Source organism: Cnephaeus nilssonii (genome assembly GCF_951640355.1).
Source record: "Cnephaeus nilssonii genome assembly, chromosome: 11".
NCBI classification, from domain to species: domain Eukaryota; kingdom Metazoa; phylum Chordata; class Mammalia; order Chiroptera; family Vespertilionidae; genus Cnephaeus; species Cnephaeus nilssonii.
This window is the reverse complement of record NC_137082.1, coordinates 68,134,596-68,150,712: the sequence shown is the minus strand read 5'-3', so window position 1 is coordinate 68,150,712 and position 16,117 is coordinate 68,134,596. Positions and strand designations below refer to the sequence as shown.

The 16,117-nt window shown below is 49.9% G+C and overlaps 1 protein-coding gene across 2 annotated transcripts in view; it reads right to left on the bottom strand.

Moving 5' to 3' along the window:
* The window catches only part of SLC13A3 (solute carrier family 13 member 3), a 64,319-nt gene that overhangs the window by 32,089 nt on the left and 16,113 nt on the right, over positions 1 to 16,117 (bottom strand). For both annotated transcript variants that reach the window (XR_013814197.1, XM_079784220.1), the window contains exons 2-3: positions 9,697 to 9,962; positions 6,385 to 6,518 (exon numbers count right to left, since the gene is read on the bottom strand). Coding sequence is in view for 1 of the 2 variants with exons in the window: in XM_079784220.1 (XP_079640346.1) it covers positions 6,385 to 6,518; positions 9,697 to 9,962 (400 nt within the window). In the remaining variant the exon portion in view is untranslated. The remainder of the gene's footprint in view (positions 1 to 6,384; positions 6,519 to 9,696; positions 9,963 to 16,117) is intronic.

Below are 16,117 nucleotides of genomic sequence, written 5' to 3'. Positions count from 1 at the left end.
CAGACCATAAACAAATAAGTATAATATACAGTGTGTCAGATGGGAATTCGTGTCATGGAGAAAAATAAAGCAGGGAAGGGGCCCGGTATTCTGGGATCGGACAATCTTTATAAAGGATGGTCAAGAAAAGTACGACTGAGAAGGTAACATCAAACAGACACCTGAAGAAGGTGAGGGGGTGCGCCAGGCAAACCTCTGGGGAAATTAAGAGCAGGTGCAAAGGCTCTGAGGTGAGAGGGGGATGGTGTATCCAGAAGCAGAAGGGAGACCAGTGGGGCTGGAGGGGCCTGAGGGAGTAGGAGGTGAGGTGAGAGAAGTGGCAAAGGGTGGGGGTAGCAGGAAGTGGGCTGGATCATACAGGAAACTTGGGGATCACAGTGAAAACTTTGGTTTCTCCTCTGAGTCACATGGGAGCAGAGGCGGAAGAGTGTTGGAGCAGAGTCAGGACAGGATCTGACTTTGTTTTAAAAGTATCCCTTGCTTGATAGTGTTTTATAGACAAGAAAAATGGAAGAGATTAAAAGTTCTTTCTGCTGAAATCATCACCAAGGCAAAAAGAAACCATCCCTAGGTATTGAGCATGTAACTGGGCTCTGGGTTCAAATCATACCGTCATCATTCACTATGTGACCTTAGATCAGTGGCTCTCCACCGGGGCCACTTCTCCCTCCCATGGGCATTGGTAATGTCAGGACACCTTTTTGGTTGTCACAACTGGGGTGCGCAGTGTGCTACTGGCATCTAGTGGGTAGAGGCCAGGAGTGCTGCAAAATATCCTACAATGCACAAGCCAGCCCCCCCCACCCCCCCCCCCCCCAAAAAAAAGACTTATCCTACCCATAATGTCAATAATGCTGAGGTTACAAAACTCTGGATATCTCTTAATCACTCAGCACCTCAATTCTTTAATTCATAAAATGGAAGTAGTAATTTTCCTAGTGGTGTCAAGAGGGTTAAGGAGTTGACCCATTTGCTACAGATTGAATGTTTGTATCCTCCCCAAAATGCATTATGTTAAAACTTAATCCCTAATGGGACAGTATTAAGAGGTGGAGCTTTGGAAGGTAATTAGGTCGTAAGGGTGGAGCCCTCATGAATGGGATTAGTGTCCTTATAAAAGAGAACCACAGAGCCCTCTTGCCCCTGCAACCATGTCAGGACACAGCAAGAAGAAAGCCATCTATGAAACAGGAAGTGGAATCTCACTAGACACAAAATCCACTGGATCCTTGATCTTGGACTTCCAGCCTCTAGAACTGTGAGGAGCAAATACCCAATCTATGATTTTTTTTAATAGCAACTAATGGACTGAGGTAGCATTTAAAGCAGGGACTGACAAATTTCTTCTGTAAAAGGCCAAGTGGGAAATATTTTAGGTTTTGGAAGCCATATGGTCTCTGTTGTTAACTACTCAACCCTGCCATCATATCATGGAAGCAGCCACAGACAACAAGTAAAACGATACGTGGGGCTAAACCTTTATTTTGGGGCACTGAAATTTGAATTTCATATAATTTCCACATGTCACAAAATATTCTACTTTCGATTTGTTTCAACCATTTCAAAATATATCAACTATCTTTGGCTCACAAAAAAACAGGTAGTGGGCTGAAGTTGCTGGGCTGAAGTTTGTCAGACTGTGATTTAAAGAATTTCACGGGAACCTGAGCACTCGCAAGGAGTTAGTTAATGCGGATTGCTCTTGAGAAAGAATATCAAAGTGGCCCCTGACGTCTACCTACGTTATGTTGTCCTCTTGTTGGACCTAACGAATCTTACACATCACTGGCCTCCAAGTCACTGCTAAAATGGTGAGCCAAAGCAAGGATGCTAAAGTTGTCTAAGCACAAAGCCACTTGCCTCCCACAAAAGGCCAAGCATCCCCACTCCTGCTAAATGAATGGTGCTCCTTCCTTACCCATTCATTGAGCTGCCCCTGGCTTCCGACAGCAACTAACCTAGAGCAAACCCTGCTCCCTTAGACCCCCCTCCACATGACCCCGCCAAGTCCTATAAGAAGTCCTTTCACACACCCTCTTACTGAGACCATCAAGCCTGTCCCGGTGTGCTCCCCCTCCCTGCAGCAACAGAAATACACTCAACCTGTTCGACTACAGATACATTTCCGGGATCTTCGCCCATGTGGACTGGGAAGAAGGGTCTAGACTCCCGCTTCTGCTCTCTCCTGTCTCACCCAGGGACCTGGGGAAGTACGTTCCTTCCTCTCTCCACTCTGGGCGGCTCCTTTCCTGTTTGTACCAGGACTTAAAGCCCCCGGAGCCTCGTGGCCCCTGGCCTGGCTGCTAACACAGCCTCCACTCCACTCCCTCCACCCCTGTCCTCACCTCACCCCACAGACACAGCAACTGGGTGAAAGGGAGCATCTCTCTCTGCACTGGAATGAGCTTTGTTTCAGGTCTTGGGGTTGATCATTAACCAACCCCAGCTGTCTGATCCCACTGCCCACACAAGCAGGCGTCTGCCCCAACCTCCCAGGGTCTCCTACCTCCTGACGCCCTGCAGCATACATAAGAGGGAAGACTGAAGTTCGCTGTGTGCTATTTTTGCTGTGTCTGAGGCTGGCGCTGCTGACCACCGGCCAGGGTCTGAAGGCGAAATGCAGATCAGTTCGCCCAGGGCCAAGGGGGCGAGGGCCTAGGGGCTCCCGTGATGGGAATACATGTCCACATGCAATGCACACGGCCCGAGGCCAGGGCACTGAAGCAGGAAGTGAAGCTGTTAATAGGACACAGATGCTGGGAGGCAAAGTCGCTCCCCAGGGGATGGCCGGACAGGGCGAACTCTGACCCAGTGACCCCCGATCCCCACCCATCTCTCGCTCTCTCTGTACCCTTCCCTCCGCACCCCTGGGTAAATGGTAGCATTTCCTGGGAGTGCCTAAGTCCCACCCTGGAGGTTCTGGTTTAGTGATTCTGGGGCCTCAGTATTTTTGAAAAGTTCTGCAGGTGATTATTCTGGGATGCCTGGGCTGAGAACGACTCCCCTGAAGTTACAGATGGGGGACTGAAGCCTCCTGAGGTTGCCCACACCCTCAGAGGGAGCGTGTGTTCACCAGTTGACCTCAGTCGCCCCCAGCCCCTGTCACTCAACCACAGACCCTGGTTGCTGCCAGCATCTGAGCTGGGGAGCCCCGATATTAGACTGTACGTGCTATACACAAGGCTGGTTAGAGGTTGGGACTTATGTAAGGTCTTATTCAAATAATACCCGTACCTGAGTTTGTATCAGGCAGGGCAGGTATCTTACCTCGGAACAGCCCGGGAGAGCTGGGCAGGGGTTACTACCGTCCTCTTTACACCCAGGGAAACTGAGGCCTAGAGAAGTGGATTAGCGTTGGGATCAAGATGACCCAAAGGGTTAGTGGCAGCGTCAGGCTTGTTCCAGGACTATTGATTTGCCCCGCCCCCACTCCCCTGAGTCTCTCTCCATCTCCAAAGGTGCCCACCTGGCCCTTGGTAGGTCTGACCTGGAACTGTGAACCCTAGTCTAACCTTGACGTTGGGAACACAGAAACCCCGCAGGAAAGAGTTCTTGCATCAAATTAAGTAAAGAGAACTCCAGGGAAAGTCAAAGGGCCCAGATGAGTCAGGTTTACATGCATTCATTCAATAAGCACTCACAGCAACCTAGATGGTAAGTATAAATATCCCCACTTTATCTATGAGGAAACTGAGGCTTGGAGCAGTTAAGTAACTGGTCTATTCATTTCTTTTTCTTTTTTTTCCTTAAATATATTTTTATTGATTTCAGAGAGAAAGGGAGAGGGAGAGAGAGATAGAAACATCAATGATGAGAGAGAATCATTGATTGGCCATTTCCTGCATGCCCCACATTGGGGATAGAGCCCACAACCCCGGCATGTACCTTGACTGGAATCGAACCTTGACCTCCTGGTTCATAGTTGACACTCAACCACTGAGCCACGCCGCCTGGGCTGGTCTATTCATTTCTTAATTCCACACATTTATTGAACACCTACTATGTGCCAAACAATGTTGTAGGGGAAACAAGACCACAACAATGAAAGAGATGGACAAAAACCCCCTTTCGGCTTGGAGTTTACAAGGAGACAGATAATAAACACATAAATCCCTCTCAACCAGGAGGCACAGGAAACTTCAAGTGTGCCTTACGGTGTGGGGTTCATTGCCAGCTCCTCCCAATTCCTGGAAATCTAATCATGGTTTTTATATAATTTCCACGTAGTAACTAACCCCTTCCTATGCTCCCGGTTCTCATTTCTCATGTAAACTTCACAAGAATACATTTGAAATGGGAGGCACTGTTCTCATCTTATAGTTGAGAAGAGAGCCCTCACTCCTGGCTCATGAATGAAGAGCAATGGAAGAGGGCAATGCTTAACCCAACCTCAAATATGGCCTTTTGAATGATGGCCTCTTGGACGTTCCTAAAGGAGAGACGTGGGTGGCAAGCTGGCCTTCTTCAGCAGAGAGATGCAGAAGGAAGAATGGTAGAGTTTAGATTCAAAAGCCGGGTGGGCCCCTTACTGGTTGAGGGAACTGGGCAGATACTTCACCGCTCTGAGCGGCAGTTTCCTGCTCTGTAGCATGGGCGTGATGAGAGAGCCACCCGCAGGGCCGCAGTGGGGGATCTAATGAGAACACGCAGGGAGGACGCTCCTCAGTCTCCCGGGCAGCGCTAGGAGCAGAGCTGGTAAAGGAACAGACGAGAAGAGCAGGCTGTCCTCCAAGTCTGAGGACCCCTGGGGTCTTGTCCAGCGAGCACCACCCTGCCCTCGGCTCTGTCCTGCTCTGACGTGGTGCTCAGAAGCACAGGTTCCAGACCCGGACAGAGCTCAGCAACTAACTCACCATGTTACTTTGGACAAATCACGTTGCCTCTGAGCCTCAGTCTCCTCATCTGTAAAATGGGGATCATCTATCTCATAGGACTGTTAGGAAGATTCAATGAGCTAATGGGTGTGAGGATTTTAGCACAGTGTCTGGCATGTGCGGGGTCTTCAGAAAATGAAAGTGCACACTATCATTGTGGTTGCTGCTTGACTGTCTCTCATGGACTTACTGCCCCTGGAGCCTCCTCGCCCGTGTCCTGACCCGCTAGCACAGCCCCCACTCCCTCCACCCCCATCCTCACCTCACCTCACCTCACCTCACCTCAACTCACACAGCAACTGGGTGAAAGGGAGCATCTCTCTTTGCACTGGAATGAGCTTCGCTTAGATCTTAGGGCTAATCGTTAACCACTATCTGATCCCACTGGTCTGCCCCAACCTCCCAGGGTCTCCTACCTCCTCACACCCTGCAGCATAAACTAGAGGGAAGAGAGAATTTTGCTGTGTGCCCAGCATTGTGCGTGACCTTGGGCAAGTCCCTTCCGTTTCCCGGGTCTCAGATGTTTCATCTTTGTAATAAGGGACTTGGCTTTCAAACTTTTTTTTGGCCACTAGACTCTTTGAAAAACTCTTGTGTTGGAGGCAGAATGACAGGTTCAGGACACAGGCTCTGAAATCAGCCAATCTGGGTTCAAAATACCAGAGCAGCTGTTGGAAAGTAGGGTGACCTGCTTTATTTTGTTTTGTTTTATTTTATTTTATTTATCCTGTTTTGTTTATTTCTTCCTCCATTTCCATTCTTCTGAATGGGGTCCATGCTATTTAATCTGGTTAAATATTTGCATGATGCCCTTAAGAAAGACCGACCCAGTTCCCCTTTCTCTAGCAGTGCTCAGAGTTCCAATGGCCCTCATTCCTGCCAATACTTGGCATTATCCAGCTTCCTCATTTTTTGCCAGTCTCATCGAAGTCAAACTCATTGTTGTTTCAATTTGCATTTTTCTGGGCATTAACGATTTTAAGCATCTCTTCAAATGCTTTAAAAAAAAGTTTAGCCCAGCCAGCGTGGCTCAGTTGTTGAGTGTCAACCTACAAATCAGGAGGTCACGTTTCAATTCCTGGTCAGGGCACATGCCCGGGTTGTGGGCTCGATCCCCAGTGTGGGGCGTGCAGGAGGCTGCTGATCAACGATTCTCTCATCATTGATGTTCCTCTCTCTCTCTCCCTCTCCTTTCCTCTCTGAATATATTTTTAAAGGGTTTAATTATAGTACCTATTTCATAAAACTGTTTTGAGAGGTGGAGATAGCGTATGGAAAGTGTTTAACTCTGCTTAATATATAGTAAATTCTCAATAAATGCTATTTTTTAAGTACCACGGTTTGACGTAGTTACTTTTCAGTTATTATTATTATTATTACTATTATTAAAATACTTGGCACATAACAGGTGCTCAATGAGTGCCTTCTCTTTGCCTGCCCTGACACCCTGTGGATGTCCCCACTCCCGCCTCCCCCCGCGGGGTTGGCCCGGCCCTTCCCACAGCCTCACCTGTGCTCTCTTCCTCCTCACCAAAGAGGTTCTTCAGGATGGCACTGGCGATGGGCAGCATCATGGCGGTGGAGGCGGTGTTGCTCAGCCACATGGACAGGAAGGCGGTGCTCACCATCATTCCAAAGATGAGCCTGGGAATGGAGGGAGGTAGAGGCAGAGCTGGAACTGGGGTCCGAGTCTGCCACGCCGGAGGCATACAGCCCCCTCATTTTACAGATGGCCCCCATTGTATAATAAAGTTGCCTTGGTTCAGCACCAAGACCCTCTACCATCCCACCCCAAACAGCCTTCCCAGCCTCCTCTTCCCCTCCCCTCCCACTCTTACCAGGCCCCCTGCTCGGGCTCTGCCGAACTCCTCACCAGCACCCAAGCAGGCCCTCATCTCCGCCTCCCTCCCATTGCTTGGTCCTCCCAATAGGAATTCATGTTTCATGACTTGTTTTCTTGCATTCAACTTTTAATCCACCTTAAATTACTTAGACGTATATATAGTATGACATTAACTCTAAGGCCATCTTTTTTGGAAGAATAAGCTAATTATTTCAACATCCACCATTTCCTGAATAACTCATCCCTTCCCCACTGACTCAGATTTCTTCTAGATTATTTATTCTGTGCTGTTTTGTTTCTTTTAGTCCTCACCCGAGGATATTTTTTCCATTTATTTCTTGAGAGAGTGGAAGGGAGGGATGAGGGGGGAGAGAGAGAGAGAAACATCGACATGAGAGAGACATAGTGTTTGGGTGCCTCCTGGGGCTGGGGAACCCGAAACTGAGGTACATGCTCTTGACCGGGAATCGAACCTGAGACCTTTAGGTCTGAGGGCCGACACTCTAATCACTGAGCAAACCAGCCAGAGCTGTTTTAAAAACGAGTTCTGTTTTAAAAACTATTTCTGAACTAGCGTCACCTTGTCTGAACTTTAAAATATGTTTGCCAGAGCCCCGCCCATTCTTCAAGGTCAAATGTAAGCTCCTCCATGACATGACCCCTACCTCTCCTGTGGGCTCCCATAGCACCTGTGTTTCTGGGGTATCAGATTCCGCGAGAGATGGAATCTCTCCCCAGGACTGCAGCTCCTCCGGGTGGAAACACAGCTTCAGAGCCTAGCAGAGTGCTTAGCCCGAAGCAGATGCTACAAACTTACATGTCCCCAGAACCTTCTTCACTCTCACCCTTCCCCCACCCCATCACAGAGAGAGCTCTCACATTCTGTCCATCTCCACTGCCACCACCGAGTCCACGCTGTTACCATCTTCGGTCTGGACCCCCAGCACAGTCCACCTTCTCACTGATCATCGGCCCTCCACATGGCAGCCAGCGGGGATTGTTTTAAAATGCAAATTTCATCATGTCCCTCCCCAGCTTAGATCATTTTAAAATAGAGTTTCATAATCAGGGTGGGGCCATGGATATCATTCAGGGTGAAAAGGAGGGAGAAAAATCCATCTTTATTTTGCTAACATCTAATAGACATTTTTTCCATCTGTGATAAGCAGAGGCCACAAAGTTCTGTGGTATTAGACGTGCCTGGGACTTGGTCACCAACGAAGATCACGGATACTTTCATATGGCATTCCTGCCTGACAGGTGCAGACATCTGCGAATATCACTGACACTCAAAACTGCCTGGAAACTACAGGGAGTTTCAATTCCTGTGGCCTCACCCCTGCCCGGTGTTGGGCATCATTCAGTATACCAAAAGGTGGCGGGTTCGGTTCCCGATCAGGGTACATACCCAGGTGGTGGGTTCCGTCCCTCGTTGGGGCACGTGCAGGAGGCAAACTGTGAGTGTGGGGACACGGAAAGGCCTCTTTCTCTGTGCTGTAGCCTTCCACAATCTATGAAAAGCACCCCACGACTGTTAGCTCCTCTGATTCACACAGCCCCTCTATTCAAACTGCAAGACAAGATAAGTAACTTTCAAGGCTATGTTCTCGCATACCCCTCCTCCCTGCTGTTTTTACAGCTGGGGGGGGGGGGGGGATAATTTGCATCAAGAAGTCTCTAGTTAGCAGAAAGTCCCCTTCCCCCTTCCTCTTCAAACAAGCCTCTTCTGAACTCTTCATAACTTCACTCTAAGCATGTTTTACAGGTTTGGAAAAAATGCTGATAAGACACTTCCCTGGGACAACTGCCCCGAATGTCTCCTGAAGAACAAACAAATCACAACCCCCTGATAGCTGCTCAACTCAGGCCCAGGGTTCCCCTCCCTTCCTTGTTGCTTAGCAACAGCCAGGGCTTAAAAGGGGAAGCCACTTTTGTTTCCTGGGCATTGTATTGATTAGCAATGCCCTGGCCCTCACCTTTCAGGGAAAGTAAAATAAACTTTGTCTTTGCATCTATCTCTTCTCCCAGTTGTGAATTCTTTCACAGCCCCAGTCACCAGGCACATCCCTAACACAACTGATCTATGTTTCTCTCTCTCTCTCTCTCCCTCTCTCTCTCGCCCTCCCTCTCTCTCTAAAAATCAATTTAAAAAAAGAAAAGAAAAACAAAACAAAACTACAGCTGTTAGGACAGTAGTTATATCCTATCATTTTTACTGGAAAGAGGAACGTACATATGATACCATATCATGGATCTATGTGTTTTAAAGAAGTATTTGGGTGACTGCCTTTTGCTGGAATTGTTGTGCTTATTGTTGTTTTAAAGCCCATGTGTTGTGCTTTATGATTTAAAAACATTATTCCCGAAGGAATACTTAAGATCCACCAAATTGGAAAAAAAGATGCGAAGAACAACAATGACCCTATTTGAAAGGCCATTCAATCCTCTTAGAATAAAAATTCAAATCCGAGCCAGGAGCTGAGGACCTGCCTGCGGGAACAGACCCTGCCTCCTGCTTCTCTGAGGCCATTTCTCCCCATTCCCCACCCTCCCCTTCTCCTTGGCTGGTAAGCACCAAACTGGGATGCTTAATGGGCAGCATTTGCTGTGCAGGTCTCGGCTATTTTATCGCCATTTTACAGACAGAGAAAGGTTCAGTCTTTTCCCAGAGCAGGAAAGGTAGAATTCATGCTGCGAAATGGCCCCTTCTAAAACTACTGAACACAAATCCCTGGGGACGGAGCCTGGGAACCAGCATTTCAACCGATTTCCCAGTGGTGCTTACGCACTTTTGAAAATCCTCACTGTGTCTGCCACACAGAGGGGCTCATTAAATATAAGAGGAATGAACAGGTATGTGGAAGGCGGGACATGAGCTTGTTAGCCTGGATGAGTAACAAGGAAGAGTAAATTTGGGCTCCAAGAGATGTGGTCCCGCTAACGCCCCACCTTTGGGCTGGACCCGTTACCTGGCCTTACCAGATCGGCCGGACCCCAACGAATGTGAGGATCTTGAGGGCGATTCTCCGGTGCAGGTTCCACTCCTCGATGGCGCTGGCCATGATCAGGCCACTGAGGAAGAGGAAGTTGGTGTCCACGAAGTACTGGGGGCAGACGTCTTTGGACTTCAGGATACCCAAGAATGGGAAGAGGATGATGGGCAGCAGCGCTGTCACCGCGAGGGGCAGCGCCTCCGTGCACCAGTACACGGCCATGAGCAGGATGACAAACAGACAGCGGCCTTCCTGCAGGAGGGGGGGCGGGGGGGAGCAGGCTCAGCACAGCTCAGGGGCAGGGGAGAAGAGGTCCTGCAGCAGGCCCATCGGGCACATTCCTTGGGGAGGCAGAGGACAGGGTACGTGCCCAAGGCAGGTGTCGTCACCTGTCTGAGCCTCATTCTGCTCAACTCTAGAATAGGGAAGCCGTATCTGTCCAGTTTAGAGGACTGTTTGAGGATTCTATAAAATACCCCATTGTCTTAAAAGTAGACCCTGAGATGAGCATGAGACTGAAAACACTTGACGAAATAGGGGATCTCAGAAAGTTCCAGCAGGGTGTGGCGAAGTGCAACAGAGAAGGAAGCCAATGCAGAGTGTTAATGAGGTTACCACTGGTGGTAGCTGGGGTCAAGCCTGATGGGGCCCTGGGAGATGGTGTAGATCATGCCTCATAGTTGTCCCCCTGAGGGGGACAACAGAGTTGGGCTATTTACCTGCCCATTCCCTGGTCATCACTGACTGAGGGCTGCTCTTGGGAGCATTACTGCCCCACACTTCCAGGCGGCCCCATGTGCAGCCGGAGAGCCCCACGCTGAGCAGCTCAGGGGCAGTAAGAAGCAGGGAGCATGTGTAGAATGGGGAGCGTCAATGGGGATGTGGAGGGAGCATCCGTAGCATCTCTGCCTGGCAGGCAGCGTGATGCCCGACACTTAGTGCACACTCCATCAACAACAGTAATAACGGCAAGGACTTCATTGTGCCCTGTTCGTTGGGAATAAAGCTGGTATAGCCACTACAGAAAACAGGATGGCAGCTCCTCAAAAAATGAAATAGAATTGCCATATGACCCAGCATTTCCACCTCTGGGCATTATACCCCTAAGAACTGAAAGCAGGATCTCAAAGGGTATTTGTACATCCATCGTCACAGCAGCATTATTCACAAAAGCTAAAATGTGGAAGCAACCCAAGCATCCATTGACAGATGAATAAGGAAACTGTGAGATGTATACATGTATACAATGGAATATTATCCAGCCTTAAGAAGGAGGGAAATTCTGACACATTGTACAACATGGATAAACCTTGAAGACATCATGCTAAGTGAAACAAGCCAGCCACAAAAAGATGAATATTGTACAATTTCACATATCTGCGGTTCCTAGAGTTGTCAAACTCACAGAGACAGAAGGCAGATTAGGGGAGAAGGTAGAGTCACGAGATCATCAGATCCTGTTCCTTTGAATTTTAACTTCTGGAGTTCAGAGGCTGCAGGACGTGCCTGATCTCGCAGGCTCCTTTCTGGGTCATCTCAAGAGTCAGCACTTTGCCTCCTGACCACCTGCTCCGTCCAGAGGTTCCACTGCAAGAAGGTGGCCCAAGGGAGGTGGAGTCCTGGCTCCAGGTGAAACATCTCTCAACTTCCCAGTCTATCCCTCCCTTGGCCCTCAGAAGGGGGCATGACTCAGCTGGAACTCCCGGGGGTGGATAAGCCTAAAGGAGACAGGACCCGAGAAGACGGAGCCCGAAGCAAGAAGCCTGGGCCTAATGTTCAAGGCCAGATTTGAGAACTTGATGTCCAGTGATGGCTGACGTAGAAGGGAAAAGAGTGCCAAGGAAGGGTCCAGAGCTGAGCTGTCCAGATGCAATACCTTCAGGCCACGTGGAGCTATTCAAGTTTAAATCCATTCCACTTCAATGAAATGTAGAATTCCAGTTTCTCAGTCACACGAGCCACAGTTCAAGAGCTCAGCAGCCACATGAGACTTGTGTCTACCATTCTGGACAGAGAATATCGGACATTTCCATCATCGCAGAAGTTCTGCTGGACAGAGCTGCTCCAGAGAATTCGGGCCTCAGGGCCAGGAGGCCTGGGCCTAGTGGTTTTGCTACTGACTTTTTGTGGCAAGTCACTGACGCCTCTGAGCGTGAGTTTGTTCATCTGAAAATGGAGAATAATAATCTGGGGTTGTCTGCATCAGAGAGAATCCCACTGAAATGATTTCTTTTTATTTTTGTAATCTCATGGAGAAATATCTGTTCAGTAGTTTCTCCAACTTCATAACACAGCTCTTCAGTATTTATTCTTTACTTTTATTTGATTACCCCTTTCTTCTTCTTTCTCACACTGTCTTTTTGTGGGTCCCATGCTAGCCATTCAGCACAGGATTGGGGCTACTCCTCTCTCAGACCCGTTCTTCGTTAGAGGCAAAAGTGGGGAGAGGGGCTGGGAGGAAGCTGACGGCAGGCGCCTACCCATCAGCACTGTGGGTCATCGCAGAACCCCTGGTCACCAGCATGGCCCTGGAATGTGTCTCCACGCTAAGCGTTGGGCTTACTGCAGAGACTCAGTGTGAAGACCCAAGAATGTCGCAGTTCTTTGAGGGTCTCTGAGTTTTCACGTCTCTTAGTCTGACTGAGAAAGGAAACTCGAACCGTATTACAATGATTTAACTGATCATTGTCCATCCTCTGTCTTCCACCTGCCTTCTGATATCCTGCATCTCCCCGAGGGGCTCTGAGCCTCCTCCTCCAGTTCATCTGAACTCCATACTGAAACGTGCATCTCAGCGACTCCCCCAACCATGTCCCCCCCCCCCCCCGCCCCCCGCGTAGTCTCCAGGCTCTGCCTGGATTGGGAAGAGCTCGGGGAGCTGAACAGTATGTCTGGAGAAGTCTGCGTCCTGCCTGGGAGCTGCAGAGCGTGTACGGCCCTTGGTTTCCTTCTGCCATTTGGCCCAAATCCCATCGCCATTGTCACCTCTTCTTCACACACCAGGGGTGGGACTGTGGTCTGCCCTTCTCATCAAAGATGGCGTTTTCTTCTCCCTTTGTTACCCTGGGATGCTGTTGTCAGGCTGCTTTAGAAAAGTGGGTGGAATTATAAAGTCTGGGTTCCACCAACCTAAATCAGAAGTGCCTTCCCCCCGGTAGTTTGGTCCTCAGGAAGTACTATATTTCCTAACCTTTCTATGCTGAACATGCACAGTAGAAGCAGCAAGGGTTTTGGAATCAGATAAACCTTCCACACTCTGGCTGTGTGATCCTGGGCCAGTCACTCAATGCCCTCACCCTCATTTCCTTACTTGCTGTAGGCACACGATAATAGTACCTATCTCGGAGGGTGAATTATTTCATATAAGTTAACCACTGACCCAGTGATGGACACATGGGAATGTTCAATAAATATGAACTATTATGTTGGATGAATTATTATTTTTTTAAAATATATATTTTTATTGATTTCAGAGAGGCAGGGAGAGGGACTGAGATAGAAACGTAAGTGATGAGAGAGAATCATTGATTGGCTGCCTCTTGCATGGGGATCAAGCCTGCAAACCGGGCATGTGCCCTGACTGGGAATCGAACCTTGACCTCCTGGTTCATAGGTCGATGCTCAACCACTGTGTCATGCCGGCCGGGCTGGATAAATTATTACTAATCATATATTAATGTACTTGGTTATTAATAATTCAAGTTCAATTTCTTAAATACTCTTCTTAAATCTTAAAAAAAAGAAAACCTTAAAATATGACAGCCAGAATGAATCTGAGATAATTTAATCCCATGGTTCTCAACAGGGGGTGATTTTGTCCCCCGGGGACATGTGCCTGGGGACATTTTTGGTAGTCATGATTAGAGGGGAGAAATCTAGTGGGTAGAGGCCAGGGGTGCTACTAAACTTCCTGAAGTGCCCAGGACAGCCCCACACGGAGGATTATTCTTTCCCAATAGTGTCAATGTCAATAGTGCCGAGGCTGAGAAATCCTGTGTGATCTAACCCCTAGTACAATGGCTGCCCAGAGAGGGAAAGTGGCTTGCCTGAGGTCATGCCACGGGTCAGAGGTAAGGACTTGCTTGACCTTGAAGCCCACTGTGCAGCAGGAGTTGGTAGCAGGGCTGAGACCAGGGGAAGGCAGGTGCACAACCCTGACAATGAGCCCACCTTGAACTGCTCCCTGGGTGCCTCACTGGGCTCACTTGAGTCCTGACCCTGATTGGGAGCAAGAAAGGAAGGTTCCCACAGTCCCTGAGCAGCCCTATTCATGCAACCCAACCCAGACATTTCTTACAGGAAGCCCCTAATCCCCCACTCCCACCAAAGAAATCCCAGCTTCTCGGGCTGAGCCGGTCCATTACCACAGGGATTAAAGTCTGCAGGCAAAGCACACGAGATGAGGGGGGTGGGGGGGATGGCGGGAGAAGAAAATGCTTCATCAGGCGGTTAATTTTTGAGCTGGGGAATGACTTCCAGGCAGACACAAGGCATCTTTCTTCCCATTGCCCCAAGCTTGCCCCCTTCGCTCACTCAGGGCAGAAAGAGAAGTGGTCTGTTCTCTGAGCCCCGATCTGGAAACTTTATCCACTACCATCCTTCTCCCCCCACCCCCCGCCCTGTCAGCTCCCTGATGGGCAGCAGCAGGCATATTTGTCAGGCTCTGGGCTGCACCCGGCTCTCGGCAGGCCCCGGTGACTCCATGCCAGGCCCTCGGGGAGCAGGACTGGGGCCAGCTGCCCACTAGAGACCTGTGGGAAGCCCTGAACTTTGAACTCTAGAAAGGCAGAAGCCATGCCTTAAACAGCTCAGTATCCCCTCACCACCCTCAGCCCAGGGCTGGTACCACGCAGGGTCAAAGCCTCCGGGGTCACCAGGGTTGGGAGCATCATGGCTCAGGCCCCATCACCGGTGTGAGTGACCTTGGGCAGATGGCTCCCCCGCTCGGAGCCTCAGTTTGCTCGTGGGTAACTGAGGGGTGATGGCATCCCAGTCCCCCGGGTGGGACAGCGCCAGGAAGATGGCCAGCGCCGGGGAAGCAGAAGCTGTTGGGATCAGGGGACAGGGAGCTAGGAGAAGGGGGCTGAAGCCTGGACCGGATGCCAAGAAGCGGAGGTACAAGCTTGGCAGCCAGTGCCAGCGTGCCTGGGTTCAAATCCTGCCTCTGCCGCTTCCCGGAGTAAGTGACGTAATGCTGTGCCTCCGCTTCCTCATCTGGAAAATGGAGATGGTGATAATGACGATAGGAATTTCAACCTCTGCCTGGCCGGTGTGGCTCAGAGGTTGAGTGTTGACCTATGAACCAGGAGGTCACGGTTCGATTCCGGGTCAGGGCACATGCCTGGGTTGTGGGCCCGGGATGAGGCAGCCGATCCATGATTCTCTCTCATCATTGATATTTCTATCTCTCTCTCTCCCTTTACCTTCCTCTCTTAAAAAAAACTTTAAAAAAGAAAAAAGAGAGTTACATGAGTCCAGCTGCGGCTCAGGTGGCAAGGCCCCTAGGAGTCACACAGTCTACCACGCACAAGCTGCAAGCTTTGGACAGACCGGTGCCCTTTTGAGCCTCTGTGCCCATCCCTAAGCGAGGATGCCTATTACAGCATCCTGAGAGAGCTGGGAGGGACAGCAAAGGCAATGTGGACAGGCCGTTCTTTGAAAGCCTGTGATTCTGCTGGCTTCTCCCCACCCAAGCAAATCGTCCTCCTTGCCTCAGCAATGCCAGCATTTGCACGCATTGAGCACCTGTTACGTAGCAGGCATGGTTCCCACGGACTCCCTTGTTAAACCCCACCCACAGCCCCACGAGGCAGCTGTGACTGCTGTCCCCAGTTTACATGCGGCTCGGTTACCATGGCTCAGAGAGCTTGAGTGACTTACCCAAGGTCACACTGCTCTCATAGGAATGGTAGTGAGCATAAGAAAGCTACCTTTTATGGAGGGCTTACACTGGCCAGGCACCAAGCCATGCCTTTGACCTGCATTCGCCCGCCGATCAAAGGAAACGAAAGGACAGACGCTCTACAGAAAAGCACTCTCCAGGCCCCTTGGCATCCCCTCTGGTCTGCTCAGTCTCCGAGAGGAGCAGAGCTGACTGCAGTGTGCCCACTTTCTGGACAAGGAGACGGAGGCATGGAGGGAGGAGCCAGAAACTAGCCCAGGGTGGCTCAGAGGGAAATAATTGGGGCAATCCCGGAGTCTGGTCTCTGATTTCCAACCAGGGCTCCCCCTACCCTGAAAACACTCCGAGAAAGCAGTTGGATGCCACCTGTACCCATTTGGGCCTAAGACTCCAGGGGGAAGAGGAGACAGTAGAGAGGGTGACTTGCCCCAGAAGACCTCAGAGTCCAGTCACCCCTATCCTCCCCTTTCCTCTGGACCGGAGTGTGCTGGTCCGCTGGACTCAT